The 27,226-nt window shown below is 35.2% G+C and overlaps 1 protein-coding gene across 1 annotated transcript in view; it reads right to left on the bottom strand.

Annotated features, from left to right (window-relative positions):
* The window catches only part of LOC138698333 (uncharacterized), a 31,015-nt gene extending 26,975 nt beyond the window's left edge, over positions 1 to 4,040 (bottom strand). The window contains exons 1-2 of the mRNA XM_069824175.1: positions 3,904 to 4,040; positions 1,002 to 1,032 (exon numbers count right to left, since the gene is read on the bottom strand). Of these exons, the coding sequence (XP_069680276.1) occupies positions 1,002 to 1,032; positions 3,904 to 3,942 (70 nt within the window). The 5' untranslated portion in view covers positions 3,943 to 4,040. The remainder of the gene's footprint in view (positions 1 to 1,001; positions 1,033 to 3,903) is intronic.
* Between the last annotated feature and the right edge of the window lie 23,186 nt (positions 4,041 to 27,226).

Here is a 27,226-nt window from a genome sequence, read left to right as displayed (position 1 = left end):
GTAAGAGCATTAGTTAGGTTCAGCATTAATATTTAGACTAGGATTATTGGTGACCACCTACTTGGCCAGTCCTTCTTCCACAATGCCTCTTTGGCTACTAGATAGCTGTGATTTCTGCAGTACACTCTGCCTCCCTTGGTGGAAAATGCGGTACTGGAAGTGCGACAGGTCATGTGGTTGATGCATGATGGAGCTCCATCCCACTTCCATGTTGACGTTCGTTAGCATCTCAACATCTTCCCCAGAAGGTGGATCGAAGAAAGAGGTCCTGTTTCATGGCCCTCCTGGTCACCGGACTTAAACTACTTGATTTTTACCTGTTGGGGGTACTGTAAAAAGTGTCTTGTATGCTGAGTTAGTTTCTGATGTGCAGATGTTTAAACAACGTGTCAATGCAGTCTGTGACTCTATTCGGACACAGACCAGAACATTCGAACGGGTGCGTCACTCCATGATGTAACGCGTGGACGTTGCATCGAGGCTCATAGGGGACACTTCGAACACCTACTCTAAAGCTGTCGTAAATTAAATGGTTAGTCGTTTGAGATGGGCATGGCAGGTAGCACGTAAGGACGAATTCAGAAATGCATACAGAGTGTTAGTTGGGAGACTGGAGGGAAAAAGACTTTTGGGGAGGCCGAGACGTAGATGGGAGGATAATATTAAAATGGATTTGAGGGAGGTGGGATATGATGATAGAGACTGGATTAATCTTGCACAGGATAGGGACCGATGACGAGCTTATGTGAGAGCGGCAATGAACCTCCGGGTTCCTTAAAAGCCGTTTATAAGTATCGTGCATGGAATGAAATGTAATTGTGCTATATTCAGGACTCTGTGCATTCCCGGACATATGTTCACATGAACTATTTCTCTTTTTCCTGTCAGTAATTACTTCCTGTAGTTTGTCCCTACAGTTTATATTCATCCTGTATATTTTCTAAGCACGAATTATCGTGAATGCATTCAAAATTTCATTTATTGCAAGTTGTATACTATACCTTTAGGCTCTACGGTTGCAAGAATAAAACCCTGGAAAAGATTAAATTTTTATTAATACAATAAGTACCGTTAGCAAACGTGGATTTCCGTTCAGAATATACAGCTTGTTAACAATAGAATGTCCGATTATATTTTGTTATCAGAACTGAACAATAAGCATATGAAAACTTTATAACAGACATCAATACTACAACATGTCAAGTTACAATAAAAATTAAGCTGACACATTGATACCTTTGCACGTGTATTCGTTTGGTACCGATAACATACCGTACTACATCATCGACATATACTCGAATTTCTGATTGCCACTACGATATGGGCAGATTAATGCCCTGAACGTTATATCACAACTAGTGCCCTTAGTAGCTTAGTTGGCAGAATGCTGGCTTATGAGAACTACGTGATCTACAGAGTTTTTCATAAGTAACGAGTTTTTCGAAAAATCAATTATTTTCGGTAATTTTTTGAAATGATATTCATTCTCACGAGAAAGAACCCTTCCCGGTGCCGTACAGTCGATTTTGAAACAAACACACCATTTCCCCGCTGCCAGAGGAAGCTACTTATCCATGTGTAATGTGCATTTGATGCTAATTTAAATGACCTAGAGCATGGCCTTCCATACGCCAAGGATAATGGCACATGGTCATGCCTATACACAGGTGGATCGGTCGCACAGGCCCAGTCCGTTGGCCTCCGCTATCACCTGATTTGACTCCCTTAGACTTCTTTTTCTGGGGATTCATCAAGGATCGTGTCTGTGCGACTAAGCCACGCACCATTCCTGAATTAGTGGAACAAATTGAACACACGATACAAATGGTTACGCCTGAAGAGTTGATACGGAAAACATTTTGAAAATTATAGACTACAATTAAGTCAATAATTGAATCTCTTTTTAAATATGTGTGTTTTAATATACAGTAGGTTTAAAACACTAACCATTCTTTCGTTTAATAGCTCTGACAGCGAGGGGAGGGGGTGTTTGTTTCCAAATCGACTGTACAGCACCGGGAAGGGTTCTTTCTCGTGAGGATGAACATCATTTCAATAAATTATCCAAAATAGTTAATTTTTCGATAGGCTCGTTACTTATGAAAGACCCTGTATTTTAAACCCCGGCGATGGCGGAGATAAATTTCTGTTGGACGAAGCCAAGGTTGTTTTCCTCCCGTCATTTCTCGAATACTCTCTCAATTTTCCTTTCATTATCTCCATCTCGAAAAATAAGGCATCTCTTGTGTTTGCTCGGCACCAAATTGATCTGCAGGACCTTGAGTGTTTCTCGCGCCTTGTAAACGTACTTATTGTGGCAGTGGTGGTGGAGTCTCGAGTGACTAGACGAGTTTGGATTAAATCGCAATAAAGGAAAGGGAAATGAAAAGAGAAACAATTAAAATATACACGATCGCGCATCCTTTTCAAGGAAATATGGGGCCGTGAGGAGGAATCTATGTGAGCTCCAAGCCTGCTGGTCACTTGTCTCACTCAGTACATCACAGTATCGTTGAAGAAACGTAAGTGAATTTTGAAGTGAATAAGACGAAAATGGATGTAACCTAGTAGCTACCACGTGGGAGATAAAAGCGTAGAAAGTACGATCCGCAGCAAGATGAAAACCTTCCGGTGCTCCTGCTAATACATTTTAAAGCTTATATCAAATTTCAGATTTATATTTTCATAAACATAAAGATAATATTGCAAAGCGATTTCAACGTACGAAGAACTGAGTCATGTAATATTATGAAAAGTTTAAACCACTCAATTTACTCCATAACTGATATAAGCTAAATTTATAGAAGCATTATTGAAATTTGGTATGTTGCAGAACTCGTGAATGTCAAAGTTTCGATATCTTTATTGTATGCCTCCTAAGAATGTTTTGAAATTCGGACAACTAAATCTAGATAGGTTAAAGGTTGATAATATTGTGATGTGAGTAATATTGTGATAGTTCGTTTTGAGAATTTATTACAATTTTACTGAGCGAGAGGAAGATTGGTTTTTTGTGTCACCGTATTAAGGAAATGTCTGTGGACAAGTTGGTGCATAAAATCGGTCCTTGTCTCGCTCAGTAAAATTGTAATAAATTTTCAAAAAGAACTATCACAATATTACTCGTATCACAATAGTACCAACCTTTACCCTACCATGTACAGTTATATGAATAAAACATGAAAATAATGGTTGAAACACGTTGTTCCATACCGTTTTATTGGTAAAAAGTAGTATGACGTAATAAAAGTGAAATAGTCAAATTAATAAAGTTACTAATCAGTAATATTGATATTTTCTGAAATAAAACTTGAAACTTTCTGAAATTCAACTTATCAATTTGAAATTTCAATTCATGTTTCCTGAAATAATAGTTACTAATCTTAAATATAAGTGATGATTTCTGAAATTATTATTTTTTATTAAATATAACTGAAAATGCAGTTGTATTAATAGTTTAATTTAAACTTCCTTTATACCTTTCCAAAGAACTTTAAAATCTGTACTTTTCTCTCTAAACTATGTTTTCACTCTACGACAGTTAAATAAAACTTGGTTTCTTTCTTCATGTATTTATTGAAATTGATTACTGCATGTGAAAGGGTTGCATTTTGCAGTAGCTGCCAACTCCTAGTTGATAGCCATCCAGGGCTACAGTGGTGAACCTCCCCATTGATTACTTGGCTTTCACATCCTTAACTTCAGCATAAGAAATACGTCACATAGATGCTCATATAATGTGATTTTATTCAAGAGGGGCGCTAATTAATCGGTAGCTGTTCGAGCATTTTGAGGTTGTGAGAGCAAATATAACAACAACAACAATAATAATAATAATAATAATAATAATAATAATAATAATAATAATAATAATAATAAATACCAGCGCATACTAAAACTTACCAAAATGAACAAAGCAGAAATACCACGAGGTATCCCCATGGCCACGTAGTAAGACAGGACCAGTTTGCAGAAGACGCTCAGGAACTCCTCGGTGGTTGGCAGCACTTATAAACCTTCAACAGCCTCTCGCATTATGCAAGATTTGTCTCGGGCGAAACTTGGCGCGAGATATTTTATATGGCGTGTTCTATATGAACCTACCTCATTGTTTCTACTTATCAGTGACTTGTCGTTTATGCTATTTTCAGATATAATCGTTCATTTCTGACGTCCCAAACTCTATATAAAGTTGTTAAATAAAGCTTACTAACAATTTAAACTAGTTACAGTTCCATTTAAAAGCTGTGCGAGAACGAAAGATTAATCAGAAAGCGAATTTTCAGAATAGATCTAAGTGAACCTCGATATACAGAACAGGTGTATCGCTGCCTGAAGCCAAGGACTTGCTTTCGAATCTCGTCAATATAAAGAATTTTTAGTTGCTGTTAATATGGCAGTTAACATTCAACGTGTCTGTTTATTAATGTATATTTTAAACATTTTTCATCTGTTTTTCTTTCCCTTTACATTGTATCTCATTTGTTCTCCTTTTAAAACTCTATCTTCTATTTCCCTCTCCTACTTATTTCAACCTATTTGTTAATGTTCATTTTAGAACTCTCTCTTCTATACATCTTGATTACATAACTTTTAACACTATATCACAAAGAAGAGCTAAACACAATCAAATACATAGCACAAGAAAACGAATACAACGGATACAACCCTAACATGACAGACAACATAATAAGAAAGACAAAACATAATCACAAAAAGCATAAGAATACAACACAAACACAAAAACACAAAAAAAAAATACATCACACTAACATACGAAAAAAAAACACACACACACACAAGATTGCAACTTCATTCAAGAAATTAAATTACAACATCGCCTACAGAACAAATAATGCTCTAGAAAAGCATCTCAACACACATACAACACAAACAAACAAATACAACCACACAAGCGTATACAAACGCAAATGCAACACCTGCAACAACTTCTACATAGGACAGACAGGCAGATTATTTCTAACACGTTACAAAGAATACATCACAGCCATAACAAAACTAAAAAAACACTTCCACATATGCAGAACACATCACAAATGCTAACCACACCTACATCAACATAGATACGGAAATTCTACATATTCAACCAAAAAGCCAGAAACTAAACACACTAGAACAATACGAAATATACAGACACACAAAAAACACATCCAAATGAAATTCTCAACACACAATTCAATTTCAGAACACACACACTCTTTCAATCCACATTACACTACACAAATACACCCCGACAGGAAACACAAACAAAAGGCGCCAAGACCAGCACCAACCAGTTCTGAAGATGGTCCGTAAAAGGCTGAAATACATTAACCAGGTACGGTAAAATTTAACACGAGAAAGACATATAATACATATTCCCTCTCTCTTCTGTTTGCCTTCCCTTAGAATTTGCACAGTATTTGCTAATGTTCAACTTGAACTTTCTCTTTTATTCCCCTTCTCCTGCACAATACACTCTATATCTTGTTAAATTTTATTTTAAATCTTTCTCTTCTTTTCCCTTTCTCCTATATATTGCAAGCTATTTGCCAATGTATATTTTAAAACTTTTCCTTCTGTTTACCTTCTCCTATACTTTGCATCCTATTTGATATGTTCATTTCAAATATTTTCCTTCCTTTTTCCTTCTCCTATACATTGCATTCTATGTTTTTATGTTTATTTTACATCTTTCCCTTCTGTTGCCCTTCTCATATACATTGCATCCTATTTGGTAATGTTCATTTTAAAACTTTCCCTTCTGTTTCTCTTCTCCTATACTTTGTATTCTATTTGATAATATTCATTAAAATCTTTCCCTTCTATTTCCCTTCTCTTATACATTGCATCCTATTTATTAACGTCTATTTTACATCTTTCCATTCTGTTCCCCTTCTCATATACATTGCATCCTATTTGGTAATGTTTATTTTAAAACTTTCCCTTCTGTTCCCCGTCTCATATACATTCCATCCTATTCAGTACAGTTTATTTTAAAACTTCCCCTTCTATTCCCCTCCTCCTATTTCTCCCATACATTGCACCCTATTTGTTAATGTTATTTTAAAACTTTCCCTTCTGTTTTCTTTCTACTATTCAGGGTGATTCACGAAGATTGTGCAATACCCTAGGATTGATTTCTGACATCATTTTGATGAAAAACGTTCATATATACATGTGTCCTACTTTGAATAGTTTCGGATAAAATCACGTTTCTTTCTTCCGTAACACGCATTCTTGTGAATTCTCTCTCTCTGGACGTCTGGAGCCGTATGTGTTACAGTTCAGCTGATAGCAGCGACACAAAATCTCGTGACATCAGGGTCACGGTTAGAGATAACTGAACACCGGTACAACGTATCTACCTAGCATCCGAACAACGGAAGTTAGAGAATGTAGAGCGCGCAGTTCACACTCGGGCGGCTACGTGTATTGCTCCAGAAGGTGGGGTCTTTGAAAACCGGCTTTAATAGAGAATGTTCAGGTAAGTAATAACGTGAATCTTCTTTAATGAATTTATAATACTCCCAGTACCATTACTGTAAATAATTTATACGCTTAAACCTTCATAATATCTACGTTTGTGTTTAACATTCAGAAGGGCGTAATTCACTCAATTAAAAAAATATGACATATGTTTATATGAACTTTTTTTCATCAGAATGATGCCAGAAATCACATCCTAGAGTATTGCACATTCTTCGTGAATGACTCTGTATATTACAGTCCATTTGCCAATGTTATTTTAAAACTTTCCCTTCTGTTCCTTTTCTACTATATATTCCATTCCGCTTTTAAAAATTTACCTTCTGTTCCCCTTTTCCCATACATTATTCCTATTAGTTAAAGTTTATTTCAAAACTTTATTTCCCGTTCCCCTTGTCCTATACACTGCACCCTATATATTAATGTTCATTTTAAATCGTTCTCTTCTGTTCGTCTTCCTCTATACATGCTTCCACCCTATTTGTTAATGCTTATCTAAAATTTTCTATTCTATTTCTTCTACATTGTACCCTATTTGATCCTGTTTATTTTAAACTTTCTTCTCTTCCTCTTCTCCTATACATTACAAGGAATTTGTTTATATTTATTTTAAAATGTTCTCACCTGTTTGCCTACCTCTATACATTGTACCCTATTTATTAATGTTTATTTTATAACTTTCACTTCTGTTCCCCTTTTCCTCTACATTTCACCCTACTCCCAAAATGTTAAACTTGTTTTGTTCACCTCCCCTATAATTTGTAAACTTTTTCTTCGTGTGCTATATCCTTATTTGTCGTGCCCAACTCTCATCTAATAATTCTTGCCCTATTTGTCGGTGTTTGAAAACTTTTGTTTCTTCACATACACATTTTTCCCTATTGTTTAAAATTAGTTTTTCCCTTTGTCTTTAACTCTTAAAGTCGTATACTATTTCTCAAAATTTGAAAATACATTCTTCTCTCTTACTTATATTCAGATACTGAAAATTGATTGATTGATTGATTGATTGATTGATTGATTGATTGATTGATTGATTGATTGATTGATTGATTGATTGATTGATTGATTGATTGATTGATTGATTGTTATATGCATGGTCATATACAAGGATGTACACGTCAATTGCATAATAAGTAAGAAACGCAACAATATTAAAAACACTACAAGTTAAAAAACATTTAAAATAAATAATATAATCAAATTATAAAAATTAAAGAATAAATACCCATTCCCTCCACAGACTTCACAGTCTGTATCACATAAATTTCTATATTTCCCCCATAGCCTAGTTAAAATCGCATTGTCTTTCCCAAAGTCTAAATGAATTCTTTGTCCTGTATGGACCTACAAATCGCACATTTAATTTAGCTTTCTCTTCCTATAAATTACTCTTGTTTTCTTAGTTTATGATATTTACTTTTCTCTCCTTTTAAACAAATCTTATTCAGTTTCTTATTTTTTTTTAATTACTTACCTCTCCACCCCTATAATTCAATCTTATTTATAAAATTTTGTTTTTAATATTACCTTATTTGTCACACCTCATAATCCTTATTTTTCTTTCTTACTTCCTCTATTTACCGCACATTTTTTCTCAATGCTGAATAAAGTTTCTTTAAATTTTATGTTTTTCTTTTCTGAATGCAGATATTAAATAGTCCCTCTGCGGAGGAAAGTTTCCCTACATCTAGCAACATGAGTGTCACTTCCCTTCCGAAAAAAGCTATGCCAAGGACTACTTATAATCTTCAAAGTCTAGCTGCCTTCGGTAGGGTATAGCTATAACTGTAGAGAGTCTCTGTATACAATACAAGCACGAATAATTGTGTTTAAAAGGATGTTAAATGAGAAATTATCACTACAATTAATCTTACATAAATATATATATATTTTTTTGTTTCTCTCCGCACTCTGAAAACTTCTTTAGAAATTTGCGACATGATAACTCAAACTTCAGCAAAATATACATACAATTTAAACAAAAAACACGTCAATTTAGATATTGAGGGGGAAGTCTGAAATCAGGTTTAATTGCATTTTAGATTTCAGCCCCACCTCTCAGCCACCCCACTTTGAAATCTCAAATGGAACCATTATATTTTTATACTTAAATATGAAAGAGTAATCAATTATTTATACATGTCATTCATTTGTTTTCGCATCTTTTGTTTTCTATTGTCGCCTTGCAATCCGGATTGTTGTTATTGTTGATTAGAGCTGAAGAGAATAAAGCTACAAAAACTTATTGAGCATTTCATGTTTGTGTATTAATTTATTTTAAAATGATGTGGCCTATACCCTTCAAGAGAGAACATAAATCATCCTTATTGATTAAATTTGGGGAATTACACAAAATAAGCTGTGTTTTCATCCTGCAATCAACTGATAATAAGAAAAATACAGAATGCCAGGCGACGATAGAAAACAAATGAATGAGGTGTATAAACAATTGAATACTCTTTCATATCTATATATTTAATTTGAAATGTGGCAGAAAATTTTATGAAAACTATACATCCTGTGAGGTTGTGTGACGTCTCTATATAAAGCTAATAACATTAATATTGCGGGAAAATCTAAATGGTTTGTAGCGAAGTTCATAAAAAGCTTTACGTTTAAAAAATATGTACGACCGTCGCAGTAAAGCGTATACCGTAGGACATCTTGCAGTTCGTTTCGTAGTGTTGTGCAGAGGGCCGTGGTTCACGTAATGTACTTTATCTTCATTTGAGTTATTAATACAGCTTTTTGAGGTTTCTTGAATGTCATGAATAGTGTCAGTAATGTGGGGCTATGTGTAGGGGAGAGTCGGGTAGTATCGGACATCGGGTAGTATAGGACAGTGCGTTTTTTTCATCTATCACCATAAGGTAGTACCTGAATGACATGGTTACGTTTCTCTATGCGACATCACAGAAACGTAACCATATCAATCAGGTACTATCATCGTGTGGTAGATGAAAGAAACTCACTGTCCGATATTACCCGATGTCCGATACTACCCGACTCTCCCCTATAGAAAAGGATATGTTTCAAATAATGAAATTTCAAACATCGTGTTTTCTTAAAACGTTCACAAATGTAGTTATCGAATCCTTCTGTACATGCGAGATGTTGACGTCACAATATCATGCTTTTCGAGACCTCGATACCGTAATAATGGTTTATTCATCTTCCAACTATCACGTATTTTTTTCGTTCTTCAATATGGTACGTGTGTTTTTTATCTGGCATTAGTTAAAATGTAATAATGTTGTTACGTTGTGAATTTAGTTCTTCTTTATTAGTTCATTATTATGAGTGTAGCTGGTCGACCAAGAAAATGTGGTACATAGTAAGTTTAGAAATGTAGTGCATTAAGAACTTATAAACGACTATGTAGAAAATGATGTTTGTAACAACGTTTCAAGAAGTGAAATTATGCATGAAGACAGTATTACGTATTACGATGTAAAAATTTAAAAAATAGGTGCGTCCATCGTAGCAAAAACGTATACCGTAGGACATCTTGCAGTTCATTTCGTAGTGTTGTGCAGAGGGCTGTGTACTTCATCTTCATTTGAGTTATTAATACAGCTGTGTTAAGGTTTTTTAAGGTCATGAATGTTGTCAGTAATGTCGGACTTTGTGTATAGGAATTTTATTGTGGTTTTCAATCTCTATCAAGCAGCAGTTGCTGCTACAGGCCACTAGTTTAAGTATAAAATTATAGGGGTGCTATTTTAAATTTCAAAGTGGGGTGGCTGGGTGTGGGGGTGAAATCCAAAATACAATTAAGCCTGTTTTCAGATTTCCCCCTCAATATCTAACTTGACATGTTTTTTTTTTGTTTAAATTGAATTCAATTTAAATAATTAGTTATTTAGGCTGGGAAGTTTTGAAATGAAAGCCCTGTTTAACTGGAAAGCAACGTAATGATTTTAAATTACACACTGTATATTTTTCTTGCTGTACTATAACTTTTATTGCTATAATTTCCTTCCATATTTATGATTAATAGTAGTGCCATAGCATGTTGTGTTTGTTTTATTGGAATATATTATAGTGATTGATAAGTGTTCCTAAGTCGCAGTTGTATTTACTTAATGCTTCATTATTCGTAACGCAGCAATGAAGTAGCAATAAAATAGCCGCGAATAATACGCCAGCATCTGATTACACTTCCAGTACACTAATAACTTCGTTAAAACTTACGTAACCTCGTCACAACGTTATTTTATAGTTCGGTTACTGCACATATTTTAAATAGGCCTACATTTTTATTCTAAAATATAGCCAGTCATAAAACTCTAGTGAAACTGATTAACCTTTCTCTTTATACGCTATACATGGGCTCCTCAACAATCGTGGTAAAATACTGCAGTGATTCTAATGGAAATATTTTAATCCATATTAATGATGTTCAAAACTTTATTATTTGAATAATGTAGACATAAATTATTTTTACATCTCACTGTAAATAAGGGGTTTAAAAATAAATGGAATTCTTTCTAAGTCAAGTACATGAGCAGAACTTCGCTATTCCATCACACGGCATCGCTGCTTACGGCAACTCTCGCGTATATACAGGCATAGTTGAAATCTACCATGACCGAGAAGCGATTGGACGTTCTTCGAATCCTTCGAAAAAAGAAAGTTCAACAATAATAAAACAGCTAGCCATGAATTCTGTCGAAAAGTTGTAGATAGATTTTGACTGAATAATATACGATTGCATAATTTAATTTTCCAGGTGAGAATGTAGTTTAGTGAATTATAAACACATAATATCATATCCTTATAAAATGTACTTAAAATATTCGTTTATATAGTTTTTTAACATCCACTAAGTAATCATGGCATTGGTTTTTTAAATAAGTGGCGTCCTGCATATAGGTCGGTAGGATATAGGGAGAACATATGGGCAATATGCATTAGTTGTCCGAAATGTAGGAGCGAATGCAAATACAGCGAGTTGTGATCTCAATGTAAATCAAAACTACAATAATACAGTGCGAGCGAGAAGTTCCTCCGTAGTGCTTCTGTAGCCACGGTGCAGCCGAGAATCCACTAGGCAGAGAATTTAAGTGGCAGTACTGGCCGCTAAGCATATGATTGACTGGGGATGTGAGGTTGTCAAACCGGAATTAATGGGGAAGTGTCAACTTTCTACAAGATTACGTACCAGCTGTCTACAGGATTACTATAACTAATGGAGCTGCGGAGGGACTTTTGGATCGCACTGTATAATGCAACAATGTAATTTTAGACTGAATACTTTAACTCATTCTTGTGATAATATGTTATAAACTGTAAACACAAGTTTTCTCTTATATATTCCTGAAATGAGCAATGTAATAATATGAACATTCAGTGTTCATTACTGTGAATTGCAACAAAATAAATCCACATATATAATTCAGAGGTAAATTGTGAAATATTGTAACTTGAAAATGAAAATGAACTAATCACAGTGATGACATAAATAAACTGTCACAAACATGGGAAGTTCTGAATATTTACTACACATTAGTGTGATATACAAGAAAACACTTGACATGTAAGCCAATGCCACACTTCCTTCCTACAGGAAGTCGTCTGATGACACACTCTACAACTGGTTTGACAGTTTTGTTAGATCACCAAATGTTCGAGCCTGTCGAATCTGCATGTTCCATTCGCGATGCCTTGCTTGGGTCTCTTTTTGTTGAGCGCTTATTTGTCGTCTGAATGCCAGATGATCCAGCTTTCCGTCATTATTTATGTGGAGAAGCCATGCATTTTGCTCAGCCATGTCAATAAACTGCATGATTATGGGGAATTACCATTTTATACCACGAATGACAGTTCTATACAATGATATATTCTGATTTTCACGATCAACTCCACCCATGTGTTTGTTGTAGATAGATTTCTTTCTGGACTGAGACATTTGAATTTTCTTTTTCTCAAGTCTTGAATATCTAGAGACACTTTGCAGTGGGTTCACAGGAACGGAATTTTATGCTACAGTAATGACACTATTATCGTTCCACTTGCAAACGACAACTTTTGCATCAGCTGTTTGGAAGTCATAAGATCCTCTCTATCTTTTCTTCATCTCAAGAGTAGTCACCAAGGGGCAGTCTGACTTCCTGTTGTCTCGAATTTTAGCAGTAGCTCTGATCTTTCGCTTTCCTAGCTCCACAAATAGAGGAATACTGGTGAAAAAGTTGTCGAAGAAAAAGTGATAGGCTGCATCAGGGTGCTCAAACCTTAACACGTCAGAATACTGTAACACGATGCTACCTCCCAAGCCTTATTGTTGATAATCTTCTTTTATTGGGGTCGAAGCCCCTTGATATGGCTCAAACCAAATGACGAATACATTGTCTGTAGCGCCAAGCCAAAATTTGAAGCCATACCTGATGGGTTTATTCTTGATAAATTGTTTGCAGCCATGGTGCTCTTGAAAATCTGCTCTTTTATTCACAATGTAACATACATATTGCTGGATACAGAATTTTAAATATTAAAAAGACAAAATTATTTTAACAGAAATGTACGCGGATCATCCTACCGTCCTACATATAGGTCGCTTCAGTTTAGCGTATTATAAACGCGAAGTAATCACAGTAAATTGCAAACTTACCTAATAATACGTTGTATTCATGTCTTATAAGTGTACAAATAAAATTACAAAGTTCTAGTTCCACTTAAAAGTAAATAAAATAAATTACACTTACAAAATGTTTGTCATGGTAAGACACAGACAATTTTCAAGCACAAGTATACTACGATATGAACACTTGCAACATCGGCTGTCTCATCAACAACTAAATAGATGTCTGTAAATGTTTCCCGTGGTTGATGATAAAACCAATGAATAGCTACAAGTTTAAGCTTTGGTCAACCCTTACACTGAACATGTACAGTAGCTAGGATAGGAGTGAAGGTCGTGGATTTGCTTTTCTTTAGTATAGGTACTGCTGCTCGAGTCTGCGCAAGGTGTAATGTCGCTTAAGATACTAAATGAGCTATACCTGCTCGTGAACAATTTCAATTTCTGGGAAGCATTCTTTCATTTCTGAAAAAAGTGATGAAATAATGAAAGAGAAGTTTGGAAAAGGAATGGCGCTTTAGCTTGCACCAATTCATGCTTTCTGGCAACTGAAAGAGCTCAGTCGCTTGTCGCCTGACGAATGAAAAGTTCCTCTTTGTACTTCCGCACGAGTTGCCTCCGCGCAATTAAGAGATATTAAACTGCCGCATTTCAGTTGAGACCACAGAACTGTCCGCCCTACCAGTCGTGGATAGGATTCTAGTCGACGCGAAAGTTACTGACTGATTCAGTTTGTTTTAATAAATTAAAAATTTAATTTGAAAAGAAGATAATAATGTGCTGAGATTTGAAAATATGTATATATATATATATATATATATATATATACATATTTTCAATATTTATATATATATTAGTGCTAAATAATGCAATCTTATTCGATTAATTCATAATAAATTGTAAATAAATTATTTATTTCTTGCGTTTTCAACTACAGGGGTTCATAGATGTTAACAAATATAATGAGTCAATAGTAAAGGTTGTCGTAGAAAACATTGTGAAAATAAAAATGAAAAAAATATTTAAAAAGTGAGTTCACAAGAAGCAACTTTCAACGACTAAAATAAATTAAGGAAACATGACTAATACTATAATTGAAGCGTTGGGCCGAATAACGGTCTATCAGACCGATTATTTAGTCCTGACAGCTTCGGCGACGCGAAAGAAGGAGTAGTGGGGAGAGTTCTGTAGTAGAGATAAGGGAGAGCGGTCGGTAAAGGAATGCATTACAGCTTAACTGTACTGGAAACATACCGCTCTACCGCACGCATGACATCCGATCGCTACGAAGGCAAGCGAGTGACTAACCCAAACACCACTTGGCGTAACTAAATGGACTCGTCTGACCAAGGCGCACATTGCCGGCGACTGTCAGGACTAAATAATCGTACTGTACAATCTGCTAAATGTGCAGGAAGAACAAAAATGTTACATCGTAATTCCGCTCATAAATTTACTATTGGACGGGCAACATAAACCGTTATTCCAACAATATGTTTTGTATACTAAGCGAAGTATACGGCTGTATCTTTTCGGAAGTCATATTACATATCATAGAAGTTTGTAACATTTTTAACTCCACAGAAATGCTACTGGGGAAACAGACAATAAACAGTTTTATACAATCAGAATATTATAAAATATGATATGATATATTTATTCCACCAGCTTACATCTGTCGTCATGGCCCTTCACATTTCTTCATGCAGTGCCATCACTCCCTTGGATACATAACATTCTGCTTATGCTTTTTCTAAGCATCAAGCTATTACATATAAATGATCCTGATCACTTTTCTATCACGTCACTCACCTCTGTTTCCCTCCCTTCTTTTTATATTTACCCCTCCCTTTCCTAGTTATCTATCTTATTCATACTAATCTCATTTAACCAAACAATCACTTCTCTCAATCTCTTATTAATTCTTCCCAACATTGTTTACATTAGTTGAACTCTTCCATAGTTAACTTGTTTATTCACTTGAACCACTAACGTTCACTGATCAATTATTCCAATTAATCTAATCTGTATATTTTCAGACGAAGTAGTTTCTACAGTTTCATTACATTACCATTCCCACTTTCTTTTTTATATTTGTATCATTACATACTTATTATCACTTTCTGGTTATTATTTGTATCTTATCCTTTTTCACTATTATTCCCTTGCCTTACCGTCTTTTCTGCCACTATCGCTCTTTTCACTTTATCACTTTCCTAAGTTTTGTCACTCATGCACACTATTTTCACTTCATCACTTTCCTATATTTTGTCACTCATGTACCAACCTCTTAAGTTATAACTTTTCTGTCCCTTACTTCTTCCCACTGACGTACCTCTATTCGGTGTCGCTAATGTTACTTCATCTCTTCCAGTTCTTGCAGAATCTTGACTTCTTATCTCAGTATCTTCTTCATCTCTCGATCCCTTTTGTTTATTGCTAACCCATATTTGTTCTTACAGCTGGATTCACTGAATTCTTTTTGCTTGTTATGAAATATACAATATCAATAAAAAGGTTAAATTATGAACAAAATGATTATGCCATTTATTTTTAAATGCTATATTTTAATATGAATTAACACCATGTAATTTATTAACGTTACACTCGATGTCATATTATGAATAAACATACAATATTGATCAAATAATAACACTATTATTAGAAAATAACTGCAGTATTGATATGTAGAAACACCATTAAATTAATTAAAGTTGTAACAATAAGCAACGAATAAAGAAAATTAAATATTACAGTTGAGAAATTGTTGGGGAATGGAATTTGAACCCCTATCCCAAATATTCAGTGTCTATTCCAACAGATGGCTTATCTGTTAAGTATAAATTTTATTAATAATGAAGACAATAACAATCGCAGTTTTTAAATGCTGACTGTAAGAGAGTAATACATTTTAAACAGCTCCTTTCCTACATCAGAACAAGCTGTGAGCACATCTCCTTACAAGAATTTCCACAAATCTGTTCCTGAAACAAAATACGTTTATAAAATATTCTAAGATAAAATATAGTGGCAAAACATAATATAGACCAGCTAACACTAGATAGAATGTAAATTAAAATCCAACTAATAAAATACTGCGAAAATAACAGACAGGAACTTATATTACTTGGAGGATATTTCGCACTAGCTTGCGACTTCGCCTTCCTTCTTGTATACTCAAGACCAACATCTCTCAGCGAGTTTCGTACCCACATCTTTCCCTTTCTTTTAGATTTATTTAGCCGGCCAATATCTACACCAGAAATCGTCACTGTCTTGCAGTCGTCCATTTTACGTAATAGATCAACCGAAACCTGATACACAGAGTCCAAGTACCCAGTATTCGTAAAGAGAACAAACTCCCGTTCCAATAACTCCCGATACGATGTAAACAACTGGATAAGCTAGAAGTGAGTAGTGACATAGACCGTTGTTCCAACCAAGAAATTCATGGTTGTAACTCGTGTAGAAGCGCCTCTGATACAGATATTGAAAAACAATTTTTGTTACAGCTGTGTAAGACTATACAGAGCATTATTCCACTAAAAACTCGATTTTGAAAAATTGTAACATAGACCGTTATTCGACCCAACGCTTCAATTATTACACTAATATTACATTGTAATAATTGTCTACGATTGACTTTTAAATTTCTATAATAAACTTTAAATAAAAATACAAAAAATTGGTTCAGTTATACTTTTGAATAATGTGTAGTATATTTTGTTTCTCTTCTCAACCTTTTTGCCTCATATACCCTTTCACCATTCATCATATTATCATTTCTTCCTATGTTGATTAAAAATAATGCATATAGAATTGAAAATATTTTATTTTATACAGAGTGGAAGTGGAATAGAATTGCAGATTGAAAGGAACGATAGGGTACTTTGAAATGAATAGAAATAGTATATTACGATAGGCTACAAAGTTTAGAAGTGCTTTTACAAAGTCGAGGAGAAGTTCGAAAAACGAGCAGAGCAAGTTTTTCATTTTCCGAGATTTTTAATGCACTTCACAAACGGATATTGTACAGTATTTTTTGCAAGATAGTATATTTTGAAAATAATATTTTTAAAAATATAAATATACAGTACCTATGTACGTCAGACTATGAATACCTGACTGATTCTCAGCAAGAAGTTTGTCAAAGAGATGTCGGTAGATGGCAGGAGTAGTTTAATTACAACCCTACAGCAGTTACTTGTAATAACTTATTTCAACATATTTATCTAGGTTGGCAACTCTGAATTCAGTAAAACCAACTTCCAATAGTGGGGCCGTTTGTTGTAACGGCGAAAAAACACACTATCGTGCAAAAACGTATATTATCCTACGTTTTGTGATTAAATGCACAGTTAATTAAAAAATTAAGTTTGAAGTTTCAGCAGTTCGGCAACATCGCCGTTAACACAGTCTTATCTTGATACAGACGTAAGAGATCAACGAACTCGGTGTGTCCGCTAGATGAACTGTTCACTGGCGCTGTGTTGCAACCAACTCGCACTGAAATTAGAGGTTTTTAAAATTAAATTTACACGAAAACCGTCTACTCTATTGAAATATGCCCGAGAGATAAATTATTGTTTATTGGTTTTCCTAGCGATATGGGCAAAAATCACTATTCTACTCGCAATAGCTATCGAATAAGATCTTGTTAAACATTAAAAAAAACATTATTTTCTGAAAAAACTATGAACTTTCCACCAATATGATGATATACTCTTTGTTACATACAACATGAGCTATTCGCTCTGAAAATGGAAGGTCATTTCACTCCACCATCTATATTAATACATATATATACATGTATATCATTTAGTCATCCTGAGTGGCGCAGTTGGCATAGCACTGGCCTTCTGTGTCCGAGGTTGTGGGTTCAATCCCGGCCCAGGTCAGTGGCATTTATAAAAATAAATTATGGTTTATTTAACGACGCTCGCAACTGTCGAGGTTATATTAACGTCGTCGGTATGCCGGAATTTTGTCCCGCATGAGTTCTTTTACATGCCATTAAATCTACTGAGATGAGCCTGTCACATTTAAGCACACTTAAGTGCCATCGACCTGGGCCGGGATCGAATCCGCAACCTCGGGTACAGAAGACCAGCGCTGTACGCACTGAGCCATTCAGGGCGACGATGACATTTAAGTGTGCTTAAATGCGACAGGCTCATGTCACTAGATTTAGTGGTATGTAAAAACATACAAAAATTCCGGCACACCGGCGACGCTCATATATCCTCGGTAGTTGTGGGCGTCGTTAAAAATACCATAATTTTTATCTCATTTATTTCTATTTTATATTCTTCATCCCCTGCTAAAACCCTCAAAATTCACATCTGATTGGACATCACAGCTTTAGATCGTATGTGTGTGTCGCGGAATTTTAAATGATTTCTTTAGTGTGCCACATGTTAAAAAATTAAAAATAAAACGCTGTAATATACGAATCAAAATAGATTAATTTACTGAATGTTTAAAATCCAGGAAAAATTTCCACAGTGTGTGTGTTTACATACTTATTTCTAATTAAGTCATTTGGTGTCAAAAATATTAGTTTTCTTTGTAATGTATAACGTAATTATTTGACATTTCTTATTGACAATACATTTCTATGTTTATTTTTAAATGTGTTTGTGTTGTTACAACGGCCGTAGCCTGTTAAAGAACTTGGGAATCTAGTATCAGTGAAATCATTTTGTCATTTGTCGCTTTTACTCATTGCCCATTTTTCACTGCTTGGATCAATTTTGTCATTGACGTCACATTTTTATAACGTCATGTGTGAAGTTGTACTCTTTGTTCTTTAGAGTAGCCTATTTGGTATAGTATCTCTCTACATACTTTCAGCAATCGGCTGAAATTTATCGCTCATGTCAGCTAAACTCCGACGTTTCGTTGCTGCAACTTGATACACAACTTCCCCTTGTTGTACATTTGCCATATCGTTGTTCTGTATCGTTTATCTCTGCTCTAGCATAAATTTAGTCACAGCCAGACATGAGCGGGCGAAAATATAGATAACGTTTATCAGAAATCAACTTAATGGACTCTGGATGTAGGCCTATAATGGATTTTCCGCTAACATCATAGCCGCAATACTCCACTGCTGTCCCATTATTTGTAGATAAAATATTTCTTGCTAAATACAGCGATGCGTGTAATACGCGGGCAGTGAACTTTCTACTAAAGCGATCTTTAGCATGTTGGCACTATATTAATTTTTATTTTATTGGGTTATTTTACGACGCTGTATAAACATCTAGGTTATTTAGCGTCTGATTGAAATGAAGGTGATAATGCCGGTGAAATGAGTCCGGGGTCCAGCACCGAAAGTTACCCAGCATTTGCTCGTATTGGGTTGAGGGAAAACCCCTGAAAAACCTCAACCAGATAACTTGCCCCGACCGGTATTCGAACCCGGGCCATCTGGTTTCGTGGCCAGACGCGTTGACCGTTACTCCACAGGTGTGGACGCCACTATATTAAGCTGAAGAAAATTTGCAAATTGAAAATTTGAGCTATTTTATAAATGATCAACTTCATCGCAATACAAGAAGTCCAAAAATGTGACTAAAAAATTCTCAAAAAAAAAATTTTCCCCCTTTTTACTACTACAACATTATCAAAATGTAAATACAGGGCGATTCTGTAACTTTGCTACAATGTTCCGTTTGGTAATATAGTTGATAGCCTACACACAGAGTGATTCACGAGGATTTACCACTTACGGAGCTTATTTCTCAATATATTCTGAGCAAAAAATGGCATACAAACATGTGTCCTAATCTCAATATTTTCAAAGTTACACTAATTTGAAGTTGTTAGTAAAATACCTTTTTGTCTTTAGTTTTAAGGGTGAAAGAATATTACAAGTGGAGAATAAACTATTCAGAAGTATCATTTCTTCAATCGGCTAGTGTTCTGAAGCTAAAAATGTGTTGCTAATTGCTTTATACAGATTTTGTTCTTCAATTTTTATCTAAAAATTACATTATTCTTACGCACTTATCACAAAAATTGTTATAAATCATACGACTTTAGGAACTTGATTCTTTATAGTTTAATTATGCATTGTAATGTACAATCTTAAAGAATTTATAAGAGTGGTGTGATTTGTAACAATTGTTGTGATAAATGCGTAAGAAAATGTAATTTTAGGTTAAAAAAATCGAAAAAAAAATCTATACGAAGCAACTATGAAATTCACAACACACCTTTAGCTTCAGAATACTAGCTAATTAAAGAAATGATGCTACTGAATACTTAGTTCTTTATCTATAATATTCTTTTATCCTTAAAACTAAAGAAAAATATATTTTACAAAGAACTTCAAATTAGTGTAACTCTGAAAATATTGAGATTAGGACACATGTTTATATGACTTTTTTGCTCAGAATGTCTTCGGAAATAAGCTCCGTAAGTGACGATAAATTATCGTGAATCACTTATATAGCCTTGATACTATAGTTACCTAACATCGAACTCATGGCCATCTTTCTGAAGTTTGGTCCACACTCCCTGTTCCTGCAAAAGTTGATGAATTCTTGAAAACACAGAATGAGCTAGTCAGCATCGTAATAATATATTACCATACAAAGTTGAGAAGTGCTTTCTACAAAATCTTGGAAAAGATTGAAAAACGAGCAGAGTGAGTTTTTCACTTTCCGAGATTTTGTAATGCACTTCACAAACGTGTATTGTACAGTATTTTATGCACGATAGTATAGTGTAAATTTTTATACTGAACAACAATATAATTTTATTATCTCAACAATAGGATTTGCTCTCCACACAGTAACACAGTATTCGTTAGTGCACTCCACAGACGACAATGACAATTTACTTGGACTATTACGAACAACAATGAACTGTTAATCTTAACTAATATTCACAAAGCACTATTTACAACACAACTGTCAGTTCTCAGTTCACAGCTCGTTTGTCTTGGCTAGTTCTTCTGACTCAGTCACTCGCGTTCACAGAATCTCGAACCCCAGACCTTCAGAGACGATCCGCTGAACTTCGAACTCAGGTCCCCCAACTGCGGTCCACTGCACTCGAATTCCGGGCTTCAGGCTCCACAGTTACGGACACAACTCAAGTCGCGCTCTGGTCTCGAAGCTGGCTTCACTGCTACACAAGACTAACTCGCTTACTGTCCAAAACTGCTTGTAACAACCTGGCTTACTGACTGACTGACTTTCACTTGCGTCTTCTCTTTTATATAACTAAACCATAGTTACGAGAAATTTCTACGGGTGTCCAGAGATAGCTCTCTCGAATTATCTGGATATCTCCACTTCGACGGACTTTTGGACGGTTCGGGAGGGTCCGTTCCCCCCCCCCTTCACTCCACACGTAGCAGTTTGCTTCCTTCTTCACTCGGCAAGTAGCAGATGCGCGCGCAACCTCCCCTCGCCGCGTTGCCGTAATACACCCCCTCTGCCCTCTCAGCATGCAGATGCTCCCCGTACCGGCGTTTCGTCTGCCGCGCGCCCTGTCGGACACGCGTTCGAACCCCGGTGCAGCTGTCACAATATTTTGAAAATAACATTTTTAAAAATCTTAATATACATTACGTACTTGAACACTTGACTGAAAGTTAGCAGTCTGGCCAACGTACAAACTTCTCCATCAACTTCAATGTGAAGGAGTAAAAATGATACAGATATTCAGATACTTGTACTATTTCATATTCAATTAGAATAATTTTTAATTCTTTTTGTTAAGTGAAGTTTGAATTGTTTAAATACAGTTCAGTACATTTCAAATACAGTGATTTGTTTTCTATAATGTATATTAATTAATACTGCCTTTTGCGTATTAATTTTACATGCATTGTATAATTGTAGCGTACATAGAAGGCAGTAGTTTTCATTACAACTCTAGAACAGTTATTTATAATATTTCAACATACTTATATAGGTTGGAAACTCTGAATTCAGTAAAATTAACTTTCAATCATGGCGGCGTTTGCTGTAACGACGAGAAAACACACTATGGTGCAAAAATGTTATTTTTACTGATAAAGACTTGCAGCTTTTCTTCCACTTCCATTTCCTTAGGGAAAGCATTCTGTCAAAACACACCTTTACTTTTCAATAAACGAAATACATATCAGCAAGTTCTCTCAATGTAAACCTTTACATCAGTGATGTCAAAACAAGCGCATTTTTCTGACCTTGACGTCGTGCGCGGGCAGCAAGCGCTAAGTATGGAAAGAGGAAGGGTTGTGTATATGAATAAACAACCTGTTGGATTAAGAAAACTGTGGTGCACAAACTTCAAACGGAACGCGAAATGTTATGTCGTTATTTTTCTATGGCTTCTTTCTGTTTAATATTATCTATATTGTCTGTAAAACAAAAGTACTAACACTGATTTCTTAATATTGCACTTGTGTTTTAAATCTTAATAACATAATAGAAAGTTAAGAAGGAATATTCACTTAAATTCCATAGTAGTATAATTATACTGTACTAAGTAAATGAAGCACATCATTCATAAAGAAAGTGATAGTCCAAAGAAAGAGCTTGAGTATGACATGATAAGTTGGAAATTATATTGATGGTATCTTTAGCCTTACAAAAGTAATCAATAAACTAATCAAAATAATATTACAGTACAAAGCAAAGTTACCTAGGTACTGTATCTGTTTTAACCCGTCTTAGCCCAAACTCATTACAGATGTACAAATTGTTTATAAATGATTAAATAATGTTTATTATAGCCTGTAGAAGTATTGTTTATTGTGAATTCATGGAAAATCATATTTACAAACGGACTGTAGGGGTGTCACCTGTAGGTGACATTGGGCAATAAATCTTATTGTCACATTTAATGACTGCAATATCATATTTTATTTAGTGGATAATATTTAAGATAGTATATATGTAATAATACTACTGGATGGGACTGAATCGTTGGCTGGATGTCTGTATGGAGCTTTCCCATAGAGACCACAACATACTTGCACGATATTTCGCCGGAATTCACAATATGTCAAGTCTTTTTGTATTGCATCTCTTCTTGATACTAACCACGCATTATGACAGGCTCCATCGAGATCAAATGCAAAATTGGTACCACCATTTCGTTCCATGAAAGTTTACTTTCAAAGAATGAACATTTTCGTCAAATCTATCTACTCCTTCCATGTATTTGATGTACTATTCAATAACCACTTGAATTTTGCTTCGTTTCCCTGCAATAGCACTGATTCGATCTGCTTTCAAAATTGGAGTTACATTGTGTCAGTTTGAAGCAAGAGTGACAATATTATTATCATGCCATCGAACAACAGCATCATCCTGTGTCACAGCGAAAGATATTGCAGCACGATTGCTTAGCGAGGTAGCCAAGACGTGTAGCTGCTGACCATAATTCATATCCAAAACGCATGAATATGCTGATTGTCACTGTCTCCCATAATAGGGAACCATTGTTTCATGAATATATTTGTGACTCCACCATATCTTTTCAAACTGATGGCCAAAATTGCCATTTAGAATCTCGAAGTGTCTTCGGACTTCACAAATTCATCATTAGGAGGAAGATTGAAATTGTCCGAAAGATGTAAATACTTATGGATTTCTGTAAACCTACTTCTCCTCATGGTATTGGATACAAGTTCATTGTGTACATCTGATTTTGTTTCGCAAAACATTCTTATGCTTTGGGGAGACATGTAGCCCGTCAGTAAGAGAATGGCAATGTAAACTTTTTATATTATTTTTGTTCAATTCAATAGCATGATTCCTTTGGAGGGCATACAATTTTGACATTTTACACATGACAGCGAGTATTTCTTCACTGAACAGGAGCTCGAAACATTAGACAGGAGTAAGTTTTGATTCATTATAATCTGTAAATGTTTCATCTATGTCGCCTCTTCCAGATTTACAAGTAAAGATTTCTTCTTTGTCAGACCACTCTTTATTACGAAAAGAAATATTAGAAGTAGATTGTTTTTTTCTCTGCTGAAGTCTAATACTAGAAATAGATTGTCTTTCATCGCGAGAAATGTTATAATAACACTGTGTTCTTTCGTAGACCATAATTATTTCTTCCATGTATATTCATATATGATTTCGGTAGTTTGCTTTTGTCTGTTGAAACTTCAATGTTTATTTCCTCAATATAAGAATTGGACATTGTTATCTCGTCAATTGTTGATAGTCTCGGGTTACTTCCTTCATCATTATCTATTAGTACGTCATTGGCAGAAGTAACATTGACTTCAAATGCAGGTCTGAGTATTCTTCCTGGAATATGGTTGATGTCACTGGTTGTTTCGTCACCACTTTCCTCATCGATAACTGGTCCATCAGCCGGTGGAAATATGGTAATATCAATAACAGACGAAGCTCCAACTGTATCTTGGTCCATCATCTCCAGTATTTCATACAGAGTCAGACTATAGAAGAAAAATAAGTAACATAACTATACTAATATAATGAGATCGCACGTTTAATGTATCTGACCAATGTCACCTGGAGGTGACATGTCACTTTGTAGTCCCTATATACACTATATGCTCCTTTTTTACTTGTTTTTGAAAATTGCATATAAAATATCAATAGTTTAGTAATGTATATATGGAAACAAAAATAAAACTACTTAACTCTTAGTACTATTTTCACAGGCCATTATATGAAGTGCGCACAAAGTTGAGATTCTTCTGCATCCACGCTGATGTTTTCTTCTCTACTGCTGCAGATTTACGAGCTAGTCGCCAAAAATGGTTGAAATTCAGTTACCAGATGTCTAATAATGCATTTCGACGGCGATTTATGTTTAAATATATTTATTGGTAATTTTGGACAGCTTGTTAGGGAGCGTCACCTGTAGGTGACATTGGGACATCAAGAGTTAAGTGTAACTAATATTACATAACAAAACTCTTATCGCATTATGCTTTTAAGGTGATCTTTTTGAGCAACTTCCTATCATCAGAGTATTAAATTATTTTCTCGAAATCTGCTGAAGCTATAGAGCTGACATTTTTACAACACATGGGCACGTATCTTTTGCTTATGATGTAACAGTATTTGCTTTGTTAATTCATTTCCTTACAAACAATTTCCATGCGAATATTTTCAAAATTTTCAATACTCTATCTTAATACATACATACGGTATATTATATTTACGAAAACATTCTGTAAGGCTACTAAATAAATAGGCCTATACCTGAAAATTTCACTTTTATATACGAAAAGTTGAGAAAATATTTCTTTTGAATAAAAAAATGAAACTTGTGAAAAATGAGCATTAAAATTAAAACTTACATTTTTATAATGCACTTATGCTTCTCAGGCAAATCTAAAAATTAACATGGATACAGTTTAATAAGTTCTCTTCCCTTTATCTATTGAATCAGTACTGGCCATCCCTGTATATAGCTCGACCAAGCGGCATATACCAGCTCTTTCGCCTGTCTCTTTCCTTTCCGCTATAAAGCGCTCAGGCTCTCCTGGGCTCTAAAGCGCGCGCTTGCCCCTATGGGCATCAATTGACATGCCTGCTTTACATGATAAACTGAAACCTATAGTAAGTAATGCTTGCTGTAAACATAACGTAATTTGATATTAGAGGAGAAAAATTCACTCCGACACCGGGGATAGAACCCGGGTCCTTGGTTCTACGTACCAAGCGCTCTAACCATTGAGCTACGCCGAAGTTCAATCGACAACACCGGATCGAATCCCTCTCCTCCAGTGTTTTACCCTTTGTGGCCTGACTCCAAGTTCGGCATGTATGTTGACATTTTATACTAAGTGAACTCCGAAGTTAGCAGTTTGCGAAGAAAGAGGATCGTCGAGTGAATATTCTGTACAATGTAAATCTAGTCTTTCATGTAAGGCTCCCTGTAAAGCAGATTAGAATAATTTCAAGGGAAAAATTGTTCCGGAGCCGGGTATCGATCCCGGGACCTCTGGTTGAATGTACCAGCGCTCTGTCAACTGAGCTACCCGGGAACTTCACCCGACACCGTCTCAACCTTTCCCTTTATATCCACACAACTCGCGTGGGCTGACGAAGCACCAGAGACCCACATCGAGTGCACACAAACTCTGTGTGGAATTCCAAATCACTCGATATGGGTCTGGTCTCTGGCGCTGGTACGTTCAACCAGAGGTCCCGGGATCGATACCCGGCCCCGGAACAATTTTTCCCTTGAAATTATTCTATTCTGTACAAGTATGTAATGGTAATGAGGTACGTGGCAGGCCCTATATTTGTTAAATACATAAAATGCAACCTCTCATCAGCCATGTCTTGGTCTCCTCAACTTTCAAACCCACCGTCCGCCACAGTTTACATCTTGTACCAATTGAGGCAGTGAGTATTTATAGGCCTAGGGTTTACCTGTAAAGAGAAGAGATACAGTATTCGAAGCATTTCGTGGACTATCGTCAAGTGTAGGTGAAGTCACAAATATTGTCTGGCCAATCATCTCGTTCGGATGCAACCAATGAAATAGGAGATTTCAGAAAAAAAAAAGTCGTTCACTGAAGTGGCAGTTTGACAGATTTTTATTGGTAGTTGCAGTCAAAATATAATTCCTCAAATTTGAGGATCACATAGGCCTAAAATATAATATGCATGTCACAAAAAGCCAACTATTATTCATTCTTTTTTCATTTCTATAACTAGCCCACCCTGCTGCAAAAAATTTATTTCTAGATTCTTATCATTGTTTTCATGACTCTCAGTGTGTACTTTTTTTTCTAGAAGAACTTAATTTTGCACAGGTTGGGTATGTTACATGCAATAAATATTATTTGCATTGTTTTATAAAGCCTTTTGAAATTAATTATTTGTGTATTGATAATATATAGCACGCAAGCTCTTACTTAAATTGGTTTAGTGAATTTAATTAATTGGAAAATATAGTAGTAAAAGGACTCTATAATGTATTACTAGATAGGTTGCATGGCTTAATAGCGTATGGCATTCTATGAATTAATAATCCAAGTTGCGTTTTGTGAAAACATTTTTAACTGCAGTAAATTTTATGTTCAGAATAACTTGACTGTAGATAGCAGGAATGCTCCATAGAATAGTGAAATTACTGTACTCACATTGTCACTTCATGCATAATAACATTTGAATGTGATATCCGTTTCAAGTAGATAATAGAGAA

This window comes from Periplaneta americana, chromosome 4 (assembly GCF_040183065.1).
Source record: "Periplaneta americana isolate PAMFEO1 chromosome 4, P.americana_PAMFEO1_priV1, whole genome shotgun sequence".
Taxonomy (NCBI): Eukaryota; Metazoa; Arthropoda; class Insecta; order Blattodea; family Blattidae; genus Periplaneta; species Periplaneta americana.
Note: the sequence above shows the minus strand (reverse complement) of the source record. Positions and strands in the feature narration are given on the sequence as shown.